The following is a 21,306-nucleotide window of genomic DNA, read 5'->3' on the forward strand; positions in this document are numbered from 1 at the left end:
TCTGTGAGCTTATAACCTATGAAGTAGCGAACGGAAGACCAAACACAGAAATAATTACAGTTTAATAATGTAGTAGGAAGAGCCAGTGCTCTGTAGGTTTGCAGAGAAAGGGTGGAACACTTTGTCTGGATAATCAAGAAAGATTTTGTGGCAGAAACATTATTAGAGATGAGACTTGGAATATAGGTAAAATGACAATTGGTGATGAAGGTGAAGTAGCAACAAACAACTTGAGTAACGGCCCAAATGGAAGTAACGGCAAGACCTATTTTGGGGAATGATATATCTGACTAATATATGACCCTGTATAGGAAAGTATGCTTATTACTAAAAGGTAATAATGGAAATAGAGGTTGGTAAATTAAGCAGGCTGATAGATTCTTTGTTTTAAGCATTGAGATTTTATTAAGGGGGTTTTGAACAGCGTAGTGAATTAAAACAATGCTTTGAAAAGATTAATTTGGCAGTAATATGTAGGATGAATTAGAATTTTTGAACTTGTGTTAAAAAAGATAATGTTTTTATTATTATTGCTCTGCTGTTAATGTCATCTGACTATAAAAGGAAGTATGCTTTTTGACAATTTCAGAAGAGATTTTTTTGACCTTCAATTGAATTTCTCTAAAATTGACACACCACATCGTAAGTGGGGCCAATATAATTTAAGTATCTTAAGAATGCTTTCCCAAAAGGTTTCTTCTGAAAAAAAATAGACCTTCAAAATGTTATTTAATATTTGCTTTATATTTTATAGTTTTATAATATTTTTAGGTAATTGATGTATATATTTAAAAAAATGGAAACAGTACAAAATAGCATATAGTAAAAGTCTCTTATACTCCTAACCCCAAGTCTCCTAATTCTCCTCCCCTGAGGGAGCCATTATTTTTACATTAGTCCATATACAGAGTGTTTGCATAGGCAAGCATATTTTTTTCACAAATGATAGCATAGAACACAACACATTCTATACCTTACTTTTGTCACTTCATGCTATCGATGTCATTTTGTTATCTGTACTTGTACTGTACCTCTGAGTTCTTGAATTTTCTCTAAAATAACACAAAAAGTCTTTTCCACTTAAAATTTGCCACTTCTTAACATTTAATCAAAATATTCTTTGTGCAATGCTTATGTCTCCCTTTTTAATAATGATCCATGTAACCTACCATATTGCTTTGCTTTGTACAAATTATAATTCTGTTGATCTATTGTTTAAGAAAGTGAAAGAACTCAACCTCAGTTTTAAAATCTGTTCATTTTTTTTCTATTTATTGTCTGTAGTGCTCTGTGAATTTATATTTTATGTTTAAAATATCATTTGTATGTAGAAACAGTGGAACTTACTGACTGAATACATGTTAGCAAAAAGGTAATCAAAAATGACTCCCCAGATTTCTAGTATGAGCAGCACAGCAGATGGTGATGTCATTTGGCAAGATGGGAGACACTGGAAATGCAACAGATTGGGATGATAACATTATCTATTTAGTTTTGAAATGTTTAATATATTCATGAGACATCAAAATGAAGATATTAAGAATACACATGGATATTCAACTTTAGAGTACAAAGGAAAGATACAAGCTAGAGATATACATTTCAGAATTTTTGAAGACACAGGGATAGAAGAAATCTTGTAGTGAGAAAGTGAAGGGTGAAGAAGGGCCAGTAAAGATGACATAGAAGGAACCCCATAAGGAAATTGAGAAGGAGTAACAAAGAGATACTATAAAAATCGGGAATATATGTGTGATGAAAACCGAAAGAAAGTGTTTCTAGTGCAAATGAATGTCATATACCTATAAGTATATGCATCAAAATAGTCTAATATAATTCTGGTGAATGAAATGGTTTGGGGAAATTTTTATGTTTCTTTTTCTCATTTAATAAAAGTATCTTCTAATTATACTAAAAAGGGTACTTTTTTATTATTTTGATATTTACAGGGATATGAAGATTGGTTACGACATAACTCAGATAATGAAGTAAATGGAGCTCCTGTATATGTTGTTCGAAGTGGTGGCCTTGTTAAAACTAGATCTAAAAACATTCGGGTATGCATTTAGTAAATAATGGAAATCAACTGTATTGTGGTATCACAAATTCTGATCTGATTATATTTTAGTTAAAAGCCTGTTTTCCTGTATTAAAATATTGTGATAGACCACTTGTTTAGAACCCAGTAAAATAAGTCCTTGCCTTTTAAAAGTATATTCACTTTCCCCCAAAATTCTTCATAGGTGGGTGATATTGTTCGAATAGCCAAAGATGAAATTTTCCCTGCAGATTTGGTGCTTTTGTCCTCAGATCGACCTGATGGTTCTTGTCACATTACAACTGCTAGTTTGGATGGAGAAACTAACCTGAAGGTTTGTGTGTGTATATATATACACATATATATATATTTGAGTGTTTGTCTTGGTGAACAAAATGTCTTTGGATTATAGTGATATTTCCTTTGGTTAAGGTAATAAAGTTTCTCCTGGTAAAGGAGACTTTTTTTAAATTACCGGAACTTAAAAATTTAGTTTTTTTAAAAGAAGTAATGTTGTTATATACTTATTTCGAGGGTTGGCCTCAGATGGTTTAGTTAAGTCAAGTTAAAAATGGAAAGTGTTTTTAGGAAAAACAAAATGTTTTAATATTTGATGCTTTTTTAGATAAGAGAGATTTTGAAATAGATGATATATAAGGTCCATTTGGATCTTGAAACTGCAATTTAAATTTTTTATTTTGTTTTGTTTTAGACACATGTGGCAGTTCCAGAAACAGCAGTATTACAAACAGTTGCCAACTTGGACACTCTTATAGCTGTGATAGAATGTCAGCAACCAGAAGCAGACTTGTACAGGTACAGTGTGATAGTCAACATACTCATTTTAAGTTCTGTTTATAGAGATCATTTTTATAATATAAACATACAATGAAACCTTTAGCTAATTGAAGACATTATGGGGGCGGGCGGGTGGTTTGGGGAGACGAATTAAAGGGAAAAAAGACTTAAAGCAGAACTTGCCAGAATTCTAATCCAAAGTTTTAATTCAAAAACAGTGCTTTTATTCAAACGTTCTTTCCCGTTACCTTCCATCTTGATATGGACTGGCTTTATAACTATAATAGTAGCTATAGGAGAAGTAAGATTGTTTCCTTAGAAAAAAATAATCGTGCGTGTGTATACTTCGTGAAGGCAAAGGCTATGTCCTTATGTTCACTTTTAATATTACAATTGACGAAATATAATGTAAATAATCTTTCAGTGATACACTAATTATTGTGGGCAATGGTAGAAACAAATTTTTATTATTAATGACTTAAGTGAGATACTAAATTTAAATTCATTTTTACTCAATAACTGGTGATAGACTATATATTACAACCACATTGTAAAAAATCACTGTCAGCTTCTTGTCATATCATGTATCTCTCTGTATTGGTTGAAATGTTTCAAATCTTATCATTAGTCATTAACTATTCCATATCTCTTACATACCTTTGTTCTGGATCCATATACTATTTATAATGGCATTTTCTCTATGTGATTTCATCCATACTTAAAGTACCATTTAAATGTTGATGGTTCTCAAATTTATATGTATCCTGAAACTATTCCCTGAACTCCTGATGTATGCATACATACATAAAGTACCATTATAAAAATTTGCATTTTCATCAGTCAAATGAGGTATAGTTTTCCAATTAACTGTAAAAATTTGAGTCCTATGCTTTAAGAGCATTTAAACTATAAGATTTAACTGAAGAATTTAGTACTTTAAGATTTCTATATTGCTATCATTTCTTTGTCTTAGACAATGGTGAGTTATAAAAAAATTATTAAAAACTTGAAAATGATGGAGTATTAAGCAGGCATAAGCTTAACATGAGATTAAATATGACTAATGCATTAGTGGATGGTTTTTATATTATTTTGGAAAATAGGGAAAAAATTAAAAGTTTTTCTAATAGGAAATAATTCACTGTTAAATATAAGCTGTTCCTCTTTATGTTCTCCTTTTCTCTTCCGTATTGAAAGTCTGTATTTTGTTTTAAGTATAACTACTGCGGAAGACTTTTGTAATGAAAAGATAACTCATAATTGTATCACTACTTACATTTATTGCTGTTTTTATTTATTCACTCATTCAACAAGTTATTGTTGAGCACTTTTGTGCTCATTATGGTTAGTGAGAAATAAGATGAGTTGGCATAGTTTCTGTCTTTGAGGAACTCGTAGCTGTAAAGATATTAGATATATATAATTTGTATTTTGTCACTTTACTATATACCATATATAACGGAAATATTGAAAGCATTTTAAATGTCCACATAGGAGAATGCTTAAATGGGTATATGGTATAGATATGAGAGAAATATGTAGATTATAAAAATGATGTTTTCAAAGAATTTAATGACATAGGAGCATACATATAATGTTAAATAAGAAATAGAGGTGTAGCTCTCATATGATCCCAGTTATATTAAAAAATGTGTGTGTCTGTGTATTTGATAGGTAGTTGACTAGCAGGATAGAAAAATAGGTAGGTACAGAGAGAAAGAAAAACCTGGAATTACATGTCAAAATGTTAGTTATTTCTTGATGTTAGAATTTCAGCTGCTTTTTACTTACCTTTTGTGTTCTTTAAATTTTATAATGTTTCTTAAAAGAATATGGATTACTTTTGTGATTACAAAAAGGATTTTCCATGTTACTTCACAGTATTCTTAATGCTCATTTTTAATGGCTGTGAAATAGTCTGAGTGTGAACAAAGGCATTTCCTAATATTTCAATACCTAACTCTTCTACTCTTTTGCTATTATAAATATTACATTCGAAATCCAGCGGTTGGATAATTCACTATTTCTCTTCTTTGAACAGGTAGTTCACTTGGCATCCAAGACACTCCCCGCTCTTGGTTTTCCTCCTACTTCACTAGTCCCTCTTTGGTCCCTTTTGCTGATTTCTCCTCTTCCCTGACTTCTTGGTGTTAGAGTGACCCAGTACTGTCCTCGGTCCTCTTCCCTTCTCCCTGTACCTTTTCCTTTCTACACTCCCTTGGTGATCTCAGCCAAGCAGATGGCTGTAAAGACCATCTACACGCTAACTCCCAGATTTCTATCTCTGTCCCAGACTTCTTTCCCAAATTCCAGACTTTTATATCCAACTTTCTGTTCTATGGTTCCACTTGGACACTTAGTAAAAATCTCAAAGTAATCATGTTGAAAACTGAATTCCTCATCTTCCCTCAGAAACTTTTTATGCCAATAGCCTTTCCCATCTCAGCTGACGACAGTCCATCCTTCCAGTTGTTCAGGCCAAAAACCATAGTGTTAGCCATGACTCACCCCATACCCTCTCTGCTAACCTTTCCTCACCTTCCCTCCCACATCGCATCCCTATCCATTAGAACGTTTTAATTGGTTTACCTTCAAAATAACATTCAGAATTTGATCATCTTTCACCAATTTCACTGCTACTATTTGTGTCCAAACCAGCGTCATCTCCTGCCTGGTTTACTGCTCTCAAAGGCATCCTCGTCACTTTTTCTGTTTTTAGTCTTCTTTCCCTTGCAGTTTGTTCTCACAAAACCAGCAGAGTGATCCTTTTAAAATGTAAGTCAGATCATGTCATTCCTCTGCTCAGACCATGCAGTGGCTTTTCCATCTCACTCCGAGTCAAAACCCATATCTTTATAAGGATCTATAAGCCTTGACTGATTGTCCCTATCCGCAAGCTTTCCTCTCTGACCTAATTTCTGACCCATCTCCCTCTTAAGAGCTCACCCTCCAGCTACACCGGCCTCCATATTTTCCCTTGAACGTGCCATGTTCACTGTCACCTTTTCACTAGGAGTTCCTTGTCTTAACTCCTTGATCACCTTCTAGAGCCTCCTCCACAGTGAGGCCCACTTTGACTAATACTGCAGCCTAATCCTTACTCTGTCCTGCTTTTTTTTTTTTAATAACGCATAATACCTCCTAGTATACTGTGTAATTTAATTACCTATTATGTTTATTGCTGATTATCTCTTCAACTACAAGGTAAACTCAAAGGTCAGCATCTTTGTGTGTCTTGTGCACCGACGTGGCCTAAGCACTTAGGACCGATCTGGCAAGTAGGAGTCCGTACTATGTGTTTGTCGACAGCTGAAAGAATAAATACCTTTATGTACTTAATTTTGAGCACTTAAATTTTCCCTTTTATTGAATTGTCTATGACGTATGCAAGCAAGATTTGTGTGTAGCTCACTCTACTGTTGAATCGAAGTACTTGAACAGTATGTAGGCACATAGGCACATAGTAGCAAACGGTACAGGGAGAACAGGCACATCGTTGACACTCAGTAAATACCTGTTGGATGAATGGATGAATGATAGAGTTCCAAATTATTCTTAGATCAAAGGACGGGCGAATGTGTTCATTACCCATTCATTCATCAGATATCGAGTGCCTCCAATAATTGAGGCGTAGTGCTGGATACTGAGAATCCTCCACTCGTTTCGGCAGCATATATACTAACATTGAGACTATAACAGTAAAGAAACAGTGATAGCTGTTGCCTCCTAGAGTTTATAATCTAGTACTAGATTATTAAGAACAGACAGAACTGCACAAAACGAATTACTGGATTAAAGCCCTAAGAGAGTTTGGCCTTTAATAAACATACTGACACTTACTTTACAAAAACATTGGACTAGTTTTTATTGTCATGAGCAAAGTATAAGTTTATGAGGTCTTCTTTGTTTCAGAATTTTACTGGTATTAAGTATTATAGTTTTAAATTTTTTGCTAATTTTGTACATAATAGTATCATAATTTTAAAACTAATTTTAATTTATTTTTTATTAGAAAGGCTAAACATTTATTAATTCTTCCCCCCTTGAACATTGTTGATTCCTTTCTAGTTACCTACTTATTAAATGGGATTACATTATTCCTCCTTAGTAGTTTTTTGAGAGAGGCTAGAATACAGTAAGAAATGAACTCTGCCAAACCACCAGAAGAAATAAAAACGAGGAGAGCCTTTTGTTGAGGAGCAGCCGCTAGCAGGTGTCTGTTTCACAGTTCTCCATTATCCTTTTCCTTGGCTCCTTAATCCTTTAGTTCTTTATTCTTTCCACCTCTTAACTTTTTAGACTCTTAACTTAGCACTTCCACTTCTAGGAATTTTTCCTAACTAAATAATGAAACTACTCCTAGGAATTTATCTTAATGAAAATATGAAAAGATATGTACACAGGTTGTTTAGGGCTGCATTGTTTAGACTACAAGTTGAAAAAAACAAACTTCCATCCGTAGTGTATTATTTACATAAATTATATAAGTAATCAAAAATGCGCTGTTATGTGCAGCCATTAAAAATAATGATGTAGATCTGTGTTTATGGCAGGAAATGCTAAGTGGGGGGGAAAATGTTACCAACATTATATATGGTATGATCCCATTTTTGTTTTTAAGATACGTATTTATTTATATGTGACTGGAAAAAAGCCTAGGAAACATATCCCAAAATATTAGCAGTGTTTGTATTTGAGTAGTAGGATTACCAGTCATGATTATTTCCCTTTTGGTATCCTTTTTATATTGTCTGAATCATTTTATAAAATGTGGTGCTTGAGTCTATAATCAGAAAAGAGAATAAAGATCTTTTCACTTTGAAACAAATCAAACTATGGGTTGGAGAAAGGGCTAAGGAAAGTGCAGGATGAGTTAATCCAGTATGGAACTGGCATGAACTGATGAGAAGTACCTTAGAATCAAGGATAACAGGACAGATAAATTGAAGGATACAGGTCTCTTGTTGGAATTTAGCTCAGGAAAATCAAAAGAGTGATCACACATTATCTGTGAAAGATGCCTAGGGTGACAGTAGCTGAATTGGTTCTTTGAATCAGTCCAAAGTTGAGGCTGAAACCAAGGCTACATAAAATTCCATTAAGTGGAGATAGTAAAAGTAATACTACTTCTCCCTGATACAGGGAGTTGAAGGAAGCAGAAGTAAGAGATTAGCAAGAAACAATGAAACCAAAAGGGATAAAGCATCTGTGACCTGAAAACAGGAAGAATAATAAGGACATTTGGAAGGAAATGCTTAGTATTTCTTTGCCTAGTTAAATGATTAACATTAAGTTCTGTCTAGAATTTGCTTCAACTCAGGATTCAATTCTCAATATAATAGAAAGTAATTATACGCTTGAATTCACTATGCTGTGGAGCTGTTTTGATAGTGGAAGTTAGAACTGAAAGGCTAGGCTATGAAAATTCATGGATAACAGGCCACTTACTCTAGATTTCAGGCAACTGAAAGTTAAAGACGCTCTGGAGATCACCGAGAGGTTTTTGCTTACTATTCTATTTCCAGCACTTAACTCACACATAGTAATTGCGCAATGAATATTTGTTGGTTGAATGAATACATGAATAAGTGAATGATTCTGGTCACAGGAAGTTTTATTTAGTAAATTGCAATGAAATATGTGAGCATTCATTGTTGGCTAATTAACGTATGCATCTAGCAATATAAATTTTCATGCTGATGAAACCGAAAATAGTAATAATATATAACATTTGCATACCATTTTCAAAACATGTTTTCATTCATTACCTCATTCTTTACTGGAATAGAGAAGGCAAGAATTAAAAAAATGTTAAAGCTTAATGAGTGATAAGCATTTACTTTTATAATTTCTAACATGAATATTGGAACACTCATATATACAAAAGGTTGGTTTGTTTCATGTATAAAAATAGTGCCAAAAGTATCTAAAATTTTCTACCCATTGATGTCAGAAGTAATGTATTATTAGTTTTTTTGTAACGTGGTGAATTCTTTGATAGATTCATGGGACGAATGATAATAACTCAACAAATGGAAGAAATTGTAAGGTAAGAATAAAGCTAAAGATATATTAGCCAAGTAAGCAGCATATCATAGAAAAGGATTCATTTAAAAGCATTTAGCCCTCCATCTTCTAGTAATTTGTAGTAGCAGCAGGTAAGGATGAAACAAATTCCATGAAGTGATACCAGAATAATTTAGAAAGATCATTTGTGTACTTGTATTTCTTTTTCTAATGTTAGATAGTAACATAAAAGGAAACATAGCTGTTTTTATTCAAATCCTTACCCACCACACTTAAAGTCTAGAATACAAAAAATGTCTTTATAATGTTTAACAAGTATAGATATTGTGGTCTTCTTTATTTCAAAATAATTCAGCACAAATTAGAGTATTTACTGGACCATCCAGAACCTCTTATTTACTCTTCTGATTGGTTGGTTGTTTTGATACATTCACCTTCAATATTTAGGTTAATTTCTGGCGCCTATATGAAAGGCTTTGGGTCATTTCAAAGATTTGCTGATGGGATGAGATTACATTGTTATTCATGACCACAAATCAAATTTAGAATGAATCTTGGAATCATCCCTTGAACTTCTATTCAAATTAGCATTCCACCTCTTTTCTGGAGACACATATTCAATTAAATTGGCTGCTTGAAATAAGTCACTGACAAAGAATTGAGCATTTTTAAATGACATCCTCAAGACAAGCCACTGAAAATATCATGCATCAGCACTGATTCACATTTTTAAGAAACATTAACATAGGAGCACATTCAATAAACTCTGTAACAAGGTCTTTTTAAGTGTAGGACCCCTGCTTGAATAACTATGACTAGGTTTTATTTTGATTTCTGTAGTGACATAGTGGGATACATGTGAGGATACATAGTCTAATTTGCATTACGAAACTGTGGCTGGTAAAGGAAAAGCTCAGTTATGTTACCTCAGCCCCTAGAATGGTTAAAAAAGGAGCCATGTTCTTTGCTGAAGCAATCAGAGTTTGCTGATGTGTTACCTTTTAATTTGAAGCTTTCTAACCTTATATTACAATTGTATATGCCAGTGTGAGCTCAGAGTTTTTCTATGCATTGTTGGAACCAACACCAAATGAAAAAGAGCTATTTTATGGCTCCTGATTAATTGATTTTGGAATATCTATGAAATGTGCTCCAGATATGACTAGTTAATAAAACCATATTTGTTAACCATGTCCCAAACACCTGACCTTCCTTCTATTGGATTTTTTAGAGTGTTTGGGTTTTGCAGATATCTTCAGAATTTGTTTAGATTCTGTTCGATTTGGATGACTGTGTATGTACGTTTCAGGAAAGCATAAGGGATATCAACAAAATTAAGGCTTTTTTATTTATACATAATAGATTCGTATTGTTTTGCTATCACTAAGAAAATAAAATTTCCTTTCTAGTTATTCCTTATCATTTTATATCTCCTTCATGGAGAGAAATTCAAACAGCAAGAAGACCGGTACTCCAAGAAGTATGCAATGCAAGTAGTCAAGTTGTAGTGTCAATCTTGCCTAGAAAAGTACTAACTCACTTACTATGTTACGTCTTATAATCCATTTAATTTTAATTATTCAGAGCTCATGCATCTATATACAAATCATGCTACAACTTATGTTTACATTGCATTGTAACTCTATTTTCTTTGAAAACTGTGTATTGATTTTGCTCAAAATTTTAAAATTTCACCTTCTTTTAAACATTTTTAAATCATTGCTTATTCTTTTATTTTGTTGTGTTTTATGTTTAAAAATTTTGAATCTGGTGGCTTTGTGAGTTTATTTACCAGCAAAATTTTATTTCTGAGCCACTGACCTTAAAGTAACTGAAATGCTAAAGCAGGTGTTTTTATCATGGTAACTAATATCATGACTGACCTAGAAAGCTTTATAGGGGCTGAGATTTTGGTTTTATATAAAAGCAGTGTTGTAACTATATCTCAGATACCTTCTACTGATGATGTCATTTTAGAATCTAATTGAATTTTTAATATATTTACTGCTTTTTTTTTTTTCCTAGACCTCTGGGTCCAGAGAGTCTTTTGCTTCGTGGAGCCAGATTAAAAAACACAAAAGAAATTTTTGGTTTGTATATGTTGAAAGTTTTAAATTATAGATTCACATTGATGCTTTATATGAAGTATTTTTAAAAGCAGCATTTGTGGTCTTTTGGTTGGATAATTTATTACTTAGTTAACTTTTGCCTACGATAATTTCCTTACAGAGATTGTATTAATATAATTTTGTGTTGTAGTTTTTGTTCTTAATCTCTATTTTTGAGTAATAGACTAGAACTTTGCTTTTATATGTTTGTTTGTTTTTTGCATATAGTTGTGAAATTGAGTGCTAAGAAAATAGTTCTGGCACTTCTGTTCATGATGGATGAGAACCAGTATAATAATCTGGCATCATGTGCAGTAAACCACCTATATAATTCCGTTATGATTATTCTTAGATTGGATGAATAAAACTGCTGATTCATTCATTCAACAAATTCTTATTGACCTATGACTATATACTAGGTACTGTTGGAACATGTACTGACTGGATCAAAAGGGTGAATAAATAATGTTCTTGCTTTAGAAATCAATCAATTAATTAACAATTAATTAATTCACTGTGCTCTGAATCAATTCTAGGCAAATTGTGAAGTCCATAATAACCTTAGCTGTCATCTAGTTCTTCCCATTTCAGGAATGACCCTTCATATACTGGCTAGCATATGTTATTCACTGCATGTTTACAGCTCTTGAGGTTCTCTTCTCTTTCCTGTATCTTATCTCTCATTATTAGGCTCTCTGATAAAAAATTTTTTAACAAGAACATATACTTTTAAAAAATGGAAAATAATGAGTGTTGGTGAGGTTGTGGAGAAATTAGAAGCCTCATATACTGCTTGTGGGAATGTAGATGTTGTAGCTGCCGTAGAAAACAGTTTGGCAGTTCCTCAATAAGTTACACATAGAATTACCATGTAACCCAGCAATTCTCCTAGATATGTACCCCAGAAGAACTGAAAATAGGTGTTCAAACAAAGACTTGTACAAGAATGTTCATAGCAGCACTATTTATAACAGTCAAAGGGTAGAAACTGCCCAACTGTTCATCAACTAATGAATGTATAAACAAAATGTAGGCTATCCATAATGGACAGTTATTTACTCATACAAAATGAATAACTGATGCATGTTACATACAATATGGACAAACCTTGAAAACATTATGCTGAGTAAAAGAAGCCAGACACAAAACGCCACATACTGTATGATCCCATTTGCTGGAAGTACCCAGAATAGGGAAATTCATAGAGACAGAGGATAGATTAGTGGGCTGGGGAGTGAAGGGGAATGGGGAATGACGCTTAATAGGTACAGGAAGATGAAAATTTTTTTCAAGTTAGGTTGTGAGGATGGTTGCACAATATTGTGAATACACTAAGTACCACTAAATTCTACATTTTTAAATGATTAAAATGGTAAATTGTGTCTATTTTACCACAATTTTTTTTAAAAAGAAAACTATAATAACGTTCTTTTGGCAAAAGCCAGAGAAAACCTCCAAGGCTTTTAGGTCCTCTCACGTAGTGCTATATTTTAACTCATCTCCATAGCTGTAACTCCTTTCATGCTCTAAAAAGAAAATGTGTATTTGAATGCCTTTAGATGGGTCTGCTATTGTTTGCCTCTGTACCACCGCTCTGTTGTATCATTCTGGCTGATTTTTCACATTTCTATAATTTTGGTGCCTTTTGTTGTTTGAGTTGCAATTCCTGCCTTTATGGAATAATGCTAGTGGTGAAAATTCTAGGATAAATCTTTAGGAAGAAGACGTGATGAATCCTACACTACTTCTCAAATCTTACTGTTCAGGAATGGGTATAAACACTTATTGATTATGTTTCTAGGAATTTTGTTAATTTTCCATATAAAGCTCACAACAATTCTGTGAGGATGTTTTGTTTTTTTGTTTTTCCATTTAAAGATGGGGAAATTGAGATTCAGAGAGATGAAATAATTTGCCCAGGACCCAGAACTAACAAGTGGAAGAGCTAGAATTAAAACCAAGGTCTAACTCCAAAGTGTTTTACAAGGCTCATCTTGCCTAATTTCATTCACTCCCCAGTTTTAGTCCCATTATTACTGTCATTCTTGTTCATCTCAGAGTCATTCACATAGGCACAAGTTTTAAAAATAACACTTTCCTTGTGTTTATTTATGCTGACAGATTTCTGTATTATCACTCCAGTGCTTGTGAAATTATGTCTAGACTCCAGAATCTGGCATTGAGGGCCTTTCAAATTCTGGTCCTAATCTATTGTTCCAACCTAACAGAAAGTGCTTTTTCATTTCTGTCTTTGTTAACACTTTGCTCTTACTATACTGGCCTTCCCTGCCATTTTGATCTTTCCAAATTCTTTTCCTCCATCAGTTCCAACTCAAATAGTATCTCTTTCATTCACGTATCTCAGTTATAACTCAGAAATAGAACCCCCCATGCCTTCCCTATCCAGCAGTTTAAGTGACTAGAGTTCCCCAAAATTGGATTTGGAGAGCCTTTTACAAATTCCAGTCAAAATTAAAAGGAAGCCAAATTGCAATAACTGTCAAACAATACATTTTCTTAGATGCTTTCATGCTAGTGCGTACATTTGTCTTGTGAAATATGCTAGGGGATTGTTTCAAAGGACTGTTTTGTTTTGCAGGTGTTGCTGTATACACCGGAATGGAAACAAAGATGGCATTAAATTACAAGAGCAAGTCACAGAAACGATCTGCAGTAGAAAAGTAAGAACACTGTCCATTTTCGTTCGTTTGCACAGAAATATGACTATGGATATGTGTATTATTCATATATAAATTATATGTATAAAATATATTTAATACATAAAAATATATTTAAAACATATATAATGTCAAGCCAACACAAAATGGTATCCTTGAAGATAGGGATTTTTGTACACATGTACCATTTTACATAATGTTTGGCATATAGTAGATGCTAAGTTATGACTTTAAGTAAATATTATTGAGTAATAATGGAATCACTTGATCAGACTAATCCTCCTGCAAATAGCAATTATAAAATCTAGACAAAATATTTTTTAAAATAACTCTTTGAAAGCACTGGAGAATGACCAAAAAAAAAACGGAAAAGGGCAAAGAATCTACGCTCGAAAGATGTCATCAGCAAGAAGAAAGATTTAAGAGTGTAGCTTTTTGCCTGAGGGCACTACAAATTCACGTACTACATAGGGTATCAGAGAGCCTGTGGTTTTATAGGATTTAGGTGTCAGAGGACAAGGGAAGAGCAGCTAGAAAGGAGAAAATCATGTAAGGGAAGGAGCCACAGAAGGAAATGAACTCTAAAACCTGCACATAAATTACATCCAGATCTTTGGCTGGCTAGGAAAACTATACATGTGCAGGGAGACCCCAGTGGGCTTGGCAGTAAAACAGTATCAGGAGGCTAAAAGAACTGAACAGATGGTGTTGTTGCCTGTTGCAGTACAGTGTTTGGTGTTTGAGCCTAACCAAGTTAACTTCTGGTGGAATGAAAATTCATACTCTTCTGAGGAACATAAAAGAATACAGAGTCTCTACAACCTATTATTTCTAAAATCTACTATGTAATGAAAAATAAGCAGACATGAAGAAAATGTAACTTGTACTCAAGAGAAAAAGCACTCAATAACAACTGTCTCCATAATAATCTAGATCTTGTAATTAGCAGACAAAAACTTTATAGCAGATATTATAAATATCTTCAAGGGCCTAAAGAAAGATGTGAAGGAGTATGTGAGAAATCTCAGCAGAGAAATGGAAACTATAAAAAAGAACTCAGTGGAAATTCTTGAGTTTGAAATTCTTGAGGAAAATGTAATTACTGAAAAGTAAATGTTACTGGATGGGCTCAACACCAGATTGAGGAAAGCAAAAGAAATTGTCAGTGGACTTGAAAGAGCAATAGAAATTATTCAATCTGAAGAACAGATAGAAAAAAAGATTAAAGAAAAATGAAGTTTCAGTGCTGTGTGGGACAACATTAAGCTATCTAGCATAAGTCTAATTGAGTCTCCCAAAAAAGAAAAAAGGGGCAGAATAAAAATGTTTGAAAAAATAATTACTGAACATTTCTAAATTTTGAGAAAAAAAACAGAATGGTAATTTAAATCCAACTTTATCAAAATTTGTGAACTCAAGGGAAAGCGTAGGTTCAAGGGAAATTTCTAATTATAAATGTGTATATAAGAGAAGAAAAGCTTAAAATTAGTCATCTAAGTTTCTACCTTAAGAAGCTAGAAAAAGAGGAGCAATTATAGCCAATTTAAGAAGAAATGTTATAGATGTGAGCTGAAACCAATGGAATAGAAAACAAATCATAGACAGTTAACAAGGCCAAAAGTTGGTTCTTTGAAAATATTAGTAAAATGGATAAATCGCTACCTAGATTGGGGTATCAAGGGGGAGAAAAATACTACCACAGAAGTGGTAGGAGAGAAATACTAAAAAATTACCAGTATTAGGGATGAAAGAAAGGCTGTCACTATAGATCCTATATACTGTGGTCACTTTATCCACAGATAAACAAATATGAACAATTTTATGTCACTAAATTCTCCAACTCAGATGAAATGGACAAATTCTTTGAAAACACAATTTACAGAAATTGACACAGTTATTTATTATCTAAATATCCCTGCATCAGAGATTTAATTTATTATAAAAACTATCTCGACACAAAAGGATCACTTTCAACATGTGGTATGGAAATGGTTGGACCATCCATGTTCCAAAAACTAACCCTTGACCCTTACCTCCCATCATATATAAAAACTAACTTAAAATGTAAGATTTAAAACAAGAGTTAAATCTATAAAATACAGGAGAAAATATTTGGTAGCTTGGGTTAAGGAAAGATTTCTTGGAAAAACATAGCAATAAATGAACCAAAAGCAAAACCAAAAATTGGTATGTTAAACTTCGTCAAAATGAAAAACTTCTGCATTTCAAAAGACACTATTAAAAAAATGAAAAGACAGGCCACAGAATATGAAAAAAATATTTGCAAAGTACATATCTTATAAAGGACTCATATCCAGAATATCCAGTCTCACCACTTTTCAACTTTATCCTAGAAGCCTTATTTAATGCCAAAAAACAAAGAAATAAAAGGCATAAATATTAGAAAGTAAGAAGTAAAATTGTCCCTGTTGGAAGACATGATTTTTCACATCGACAGTCATAAGCAGTCAACAAAAAAAACTATTAGAATTAATAAATGAGTGTAGCAAGTTTTCAGGATACAAGGTCAATTTAAAAATATTACTTTTATATCTATATACCAGCAGGAAACAGTAGGAAAATTACGTTTTAAAAAATTCTATTTTACAATAGTGTCAAAAAGCATAGAATATTTCAAAACAAATTTTTAAGAACTTGTGCAAGATCTCTATAATGAAAACTACAAAACATGGCTAGAAATATTAAAGAAGACGAAAAATCACTATTGTTAAACTGTCAGTTGATGTGTAGATTCTTTCAATCCTAATTAAAATCCCAGGAAGTTTTTTCGTAGTGATTGACAAGGTGATTCTAAAATGAATATTGAAATACAGTAGCCAAAATCTATCTTCAAAGTGCATAATGAAAACAATCTTTTATGAAAGCAGGAGAATTTACATTATCTGACTTTAAAACTTACTATAAAGCTATAGTAAGTAGAGTACGGTATTAGCAAAAAAGATAGTTCAATGGAATAAATTAGAGATTTGAGAAATAGACCTATTCATATATGATCAATTGATTTTCAACGATGCTTAATGAGGAAAATGATAGCTTTTTCAACAAATGGTAAAACAACAATTGGCTATCCATGGAAAAAAATAATAATCCTCAACTTCTACCTCACACCACACACCAAAGAGTTTTTCAGGATGGATCATAGATCTAAACATAAAAGCTAAAACTGGAAAACTTAGGAAGATATATTCATAACCTGAGGATAGGTAAAGATTTCTTAGGAAAGCAATAATCATAAAAGAAAAAAATTGATAAGCTATACTTCTACGAAATTAATAACTTTTGCTCATCAGACTACTCAGTTAAGGAAGTGAACAAGCCATGAATTGGGAAACAATATTCACAAAACATATATCTGATAAAGGACTTGTATCCAGAATATATACTAATATATTAAAAACTTTCATAAATCATCAATAAAAAGAAAAACCACCCAGTGTGGGGGGAATATGGGTAAAAGGCTGGAGCAGACACTTCACACACAAAAAAATATACAAATGGCTAATAAGCACATGAAAAAGTGTACAACATCATGAGTCATGAGAGCGATACAAACTAAAACTGCAAGGACAGACCAATATACACTTACTGGAATGGTGAAAATTAAAAAGGCAAAGTTCCAAGCATTGGTAAGGATATGGAGCAACTGGATCGCTTGCTTATAAATAATCTATAGGTCAAAGAGGAAATCTGAAAGAAAGTTTTTAAAAATATCGAAAAGTTAGTGAAAATACAGTGTGTTAAATTTTGTAGGACGCAGCTAAAGGGAAACAGAACCAGTAGGTCATATAGATATATGTAAGAGGAGGCTTATTACAGAAATTGGCTCGAGTGGTTGTGTAGGCCATGAAGTCCCACACCTGCCTTCTGCAAGATGGAGACCCAGGAAAACGGATGATATAACTCAGTCTGAGTCGAAGGCCAGAGAACCAGGAGGCCACTGGTATAACCAGGAATCCATAGGCCTAAGAACCAGGAGCTCTGGTGTCCCCGCTGAAGAAGAGAGAGATTTCGCCCTACCTTTGCCTTTTTGTTCCACTTGGGCCCTCAGTGGATTGAATGATGCTCAGCTACGTTAGTGAAAGTGTATCTCTTTATTAAGGCTACTGAATCAAATACAAATCTCTTCCAAAAACACCCGCACAGACACACTGAAAAATAATGTTTTACCAGCTATCTGGGCCTCCCTTCGCCTGGTCAATTTGATATATAACATTAATCATCACAGCACTGGATACTTATATTAGAAAAGAAACACCAGTGACAGAAACTGAAATTAAAAACTATACCATTTGCAGTCATTCCCCCAAAAAACACCTAGGTGTATAGCCAATAGAATGCATACAGGACCTAAAAACGACAACATGCTGATGAAAGAAATCTAATATTAGGCTTGCTTAGTAAAATATTGTAATATTAGGTAAGTTTGCCTGGTGAAAAGAAGAGGGATTCTAAAGTCAATTCCTGACTTCTATGATTTTTTTGGGAAATTTACAGAATGGTTTTTGGGCTCTGGTCTTCAGCATTAAAAAGGATGTAGTCTCTTCTTCACAGAGTTTTTATAAAGATTAGACAAGTTAGTGAATGTGACAAGTTTTATAAAATCTTAATGCTATACAAATGTTAGTTATGTTTATACTTAAAATTAGCTGGGTCCTGAAAATATGTAAAATCTTAGAATAATTACTTATGCAAAAATAACTGGCCAAAACTGTCATTTACCTATTGGCATTTTGAACAGTAATATATCTAGGAAACAGGCTTGTAATCTTATGTAGTGGTTATTTTATTGCTAGTAAATAGATTCTATTTATTGAATGGTCATTTCTTAAAAACAAAGACTGTGTCCTTTAAATAGCTACCATCATATCCTAAATATTTTTGCATCTTACTTAATACCAGTATTTCCAAGATGCATGTAGTAACACATTTTGATATGTTTTATATTCTCTTTTTCTCATTTCAGGTCAATGAATACATTTTTGATAATTTATCTAATAATACTTATTTCTGAAGCCATCATCAGTACTATCTTGAAATATACATGGCAAGCTGAAGAAAAATGGGATGAACCTTGGTATAACCAAAAAACAGAACATCAAAGAAATAGTAGTAAGGTACTTTTTGGTGTTCTTGGTTCTGCTGTAAAGGAAACTTTATTCTTTAGCACAATTACTGCTTTGGTAGTCACTTCTAATAGGAGTGACCACTGTGATCACCTAACATCATTACTAGTGAAGGGTCACAAAAGAACACTGCAAATGAAGAGTAGTCAGCATGTTTGTACTGGTATGCTTTGTGCATTTTAGGGCATAAGCAATTGTATTTTCTTTGGCATGACTTGAATAGTTGCAAGAGATCACAAAACTTTAAATTGTCTATATTGGCATTCCACTTGGATAGTGCAAATTCAGTTTTTTATTCCATTTACTGTATGTTACAAGTAAAATAGAGTAAATTGATTTTATTTTCAGTTCTGTCAGAATAATTCAAGGAGTCTTACTATTGTCGTCTATTGATGGTGTGAAGTAATAGCACAAATTAGATCATATAAAGTTTTAAACTGATTAAATATGAACGACCAAGAAAATTTAACCTGCAATTTTGGTAAATAATTGTCCAGATTTCACCTTAGATTAAAACATAAATATTGGAAGACAAATTTGGATCTCAAGAGACCACAAAGCAGATAATCACAGTAACATATTTTCAGTATCATTCATTATTAGGTCTTTTACCAGAATGCATGTTAAAATGTGGTACTGCTATGCCATTAAAGTAGGCTATTCCTGTATAATCTGTATTTAAGAGTTGTGAATTCTAGTAGTTCTAGCCTAGCAATTTTATAATTTTTTTTTTTAAAAATTACAGTCAAGTTTTAGTTATCTGTGATTTTGAAGGGCAGGAGTAGAATGGTAAGTATATTCCAGAGGTTATAATTATAATTTTGCCAAAAGCAGTTTCAGTCACAACAGGCTTTTTGGTAGCTTCTGAAAAGTAACAAATTAAGTAGTTTGAATTTAACCTTTTTTTTTTTTTTTAACTTTGTTCAAGAGTCTAATGAGCAATAAAACTACCAAAGGAAATGTGTTAAAAAGAGAAATCAATAAATGAATTTCAGTTCATGAGACTATTCTGATTCACAATGTAGTTAATGGTCTATTTAGACATGAAACTTTCTGATAATTTTCTTCAGTAATACTGAAGAAATTTTTGTATTTTCTCTTATCAAATGATCATTTTTTTCCCTCTAGATTCTGAGATTTATTTCAGACTTCCTTGCCTTTTTGGTACTCTACAATTTCATCATTCCAATTTCATTATATGTGACAGTTGAAATGCAGAAATTTCTTGGATCATTTTTTATTGGCTGGGATCTTGATCTCTATCATGAAGAAACAGATCAGAAAGCTCAAGTCAATACTTCTGACCTGAATGAAGAGCTTGGACAGGTAAATAAATGATCCTTTTATTTTGTTTTTCTAATTTGTTATTTTTTATCAAAATAATACATGTACAAAGACTAGTAAAATATTAGAGTTTATACCAAAAAACAGCCCTACTTTGTTCCACATGTAATTTTGTTTTCTATTTTTAAATCTTAAGCCATTTCTTCCATTATTTAGCACTATATTTCTATATAGGATTCTTTCTTGATTTTTAAATTTTAGGCATTATTTAAATACCCAGACACATACCCACTTTGCCTCCCCATAGCTCCCCAATATTATTATATCACAATTTGGGATTTAATAAACATTTGTTTATTGACATTGTTTTGGCTGTTTTAGTATTGCTCACTAATTTCTAGTTCTTTATGTACGCCCTGCAATGCTCTAATTACATTTTCTTTCTTTTATATATTTTTTCCCTAGAGCTAATTGCTGTTTTATCATTTGTTTAATTTCCATGTACCACAAACAATTCTCTGACAAATATATGAAACCTTTCTCTCTCCCTCTCTCCCTCTCCCCCTCCTTCTCCCCTCCCACCCCCATCCCCTGTCTTTGGTGGCAGCTTTTTTGGATCCTTTTATCTTTCTGCTTCAATTTGGATTCTTTCTGGGCTTGCTGCTTAGCTCTCACCCTGGACTTCCCTTTACCATCACCCTGGAACTTCTTTGCCTCTCTCTTGTTTTGGATCTTCTGTCTCCTGGATCTCGTGTCTTCCCACTTGTGGCTTATTCTCTCATTTGGGGGGAATACATCTAATAACTTCCTTAAGAAGAATGTAAGAGGGGGAAATATTTTGAGAGTTTGCATGTCTGAAAATATCTTTATTCCGTTTCTACATTTGATTAATAATTTAGCTGGGTAATACATCCCAGGTTGGAAATTATTTTTCCTCAGAATTTCAAAAACATTTCTCCACTTTTTGTCTAGCTTCCAGTTTTGCTGTTGAGAAATCTAGTACCATTCTGATTCCTAGTTCTTTATGTGTGATTTGTTTTATCTCTAAAAGTGTTTAGGGTCTTTTCTTTGTGCTATAATTCTAAAATCTTATGATGTACCTTGGTGAGTCTCTCTCTCTCTCTCTCTCTCTCTCTCTCTCTCTCTCTCTCTCTTTTTTTTCTTTTCTTTCCTTCATTGGGCAATGAACTCTAAACCCTTTCAATCTGGAAACACATGTCCCTCAATTC

General features: G+C 32.9%; 1 protein-coding gene across 5 annotated transcripts in view; it reads left to right on the forward strand.

The window, feature by feature from the left end:
* ATP11B (ATPase phospholipid transporting 11B (putative)) overlaps positions 1-21,306 on the forward strand; it is a 98,867-nt gene that overhangs the window by 27,655 nt on the left and 49,906 nt on the right. For all 5 annotated transcript variants that reach the window (XR_012494943.1, XM_074328454.1, XM_074328448.1 and 2 more), the window contains 8 exons: positions 1,950-2,057; positions 2,244-2,372; positions 2,751-2,854; positions 8,838-8,885; positions 10,889-10,953; positions 13,571-13,652; positions 18,634-18,784; positions 19,922-20,119. Coding sequence is in view for 4 of the 5 variants with exons in the window: in XM_074328454.1 (XP_074184555.1) it covers positions 1,950-2,057; positions 2,244-2,372; positions 2,751-2,854; positions 8,838-8,885; positions 10,889-10,953; positions 13,571-13,652; positions 18,634-18,784; positions 19,922-20,119 (885 nt within the window). In the remaining variant the exon portion in view is untranslated. The remainder of the gene's footprint in view (positions 1-1,949; positions 2,058-2,243; positions 2,373-2,750; positions 2,855-8,837; positions 8,886-10,888; positions 10,954-13,570; positions 13,653-18,633; positions 18,785-19,921; positions 20,120-21,306) is intronic.

Source organism: Rhinolophus sinicus, linkage group LG01 (genome assembly GCF_036562045.2).
Source record: "Rhinolophus sinicus isolate RSC01 linkage group LG01, ASM3656204v1, whole genome shotgun sequence".
Lineage (NCBI taxonomy): Eukaryota > Metazoa > Chordata > Mammalia > Chiroptera > Rhinolophidae > Rhinolophus > Rhinolophus sinicus.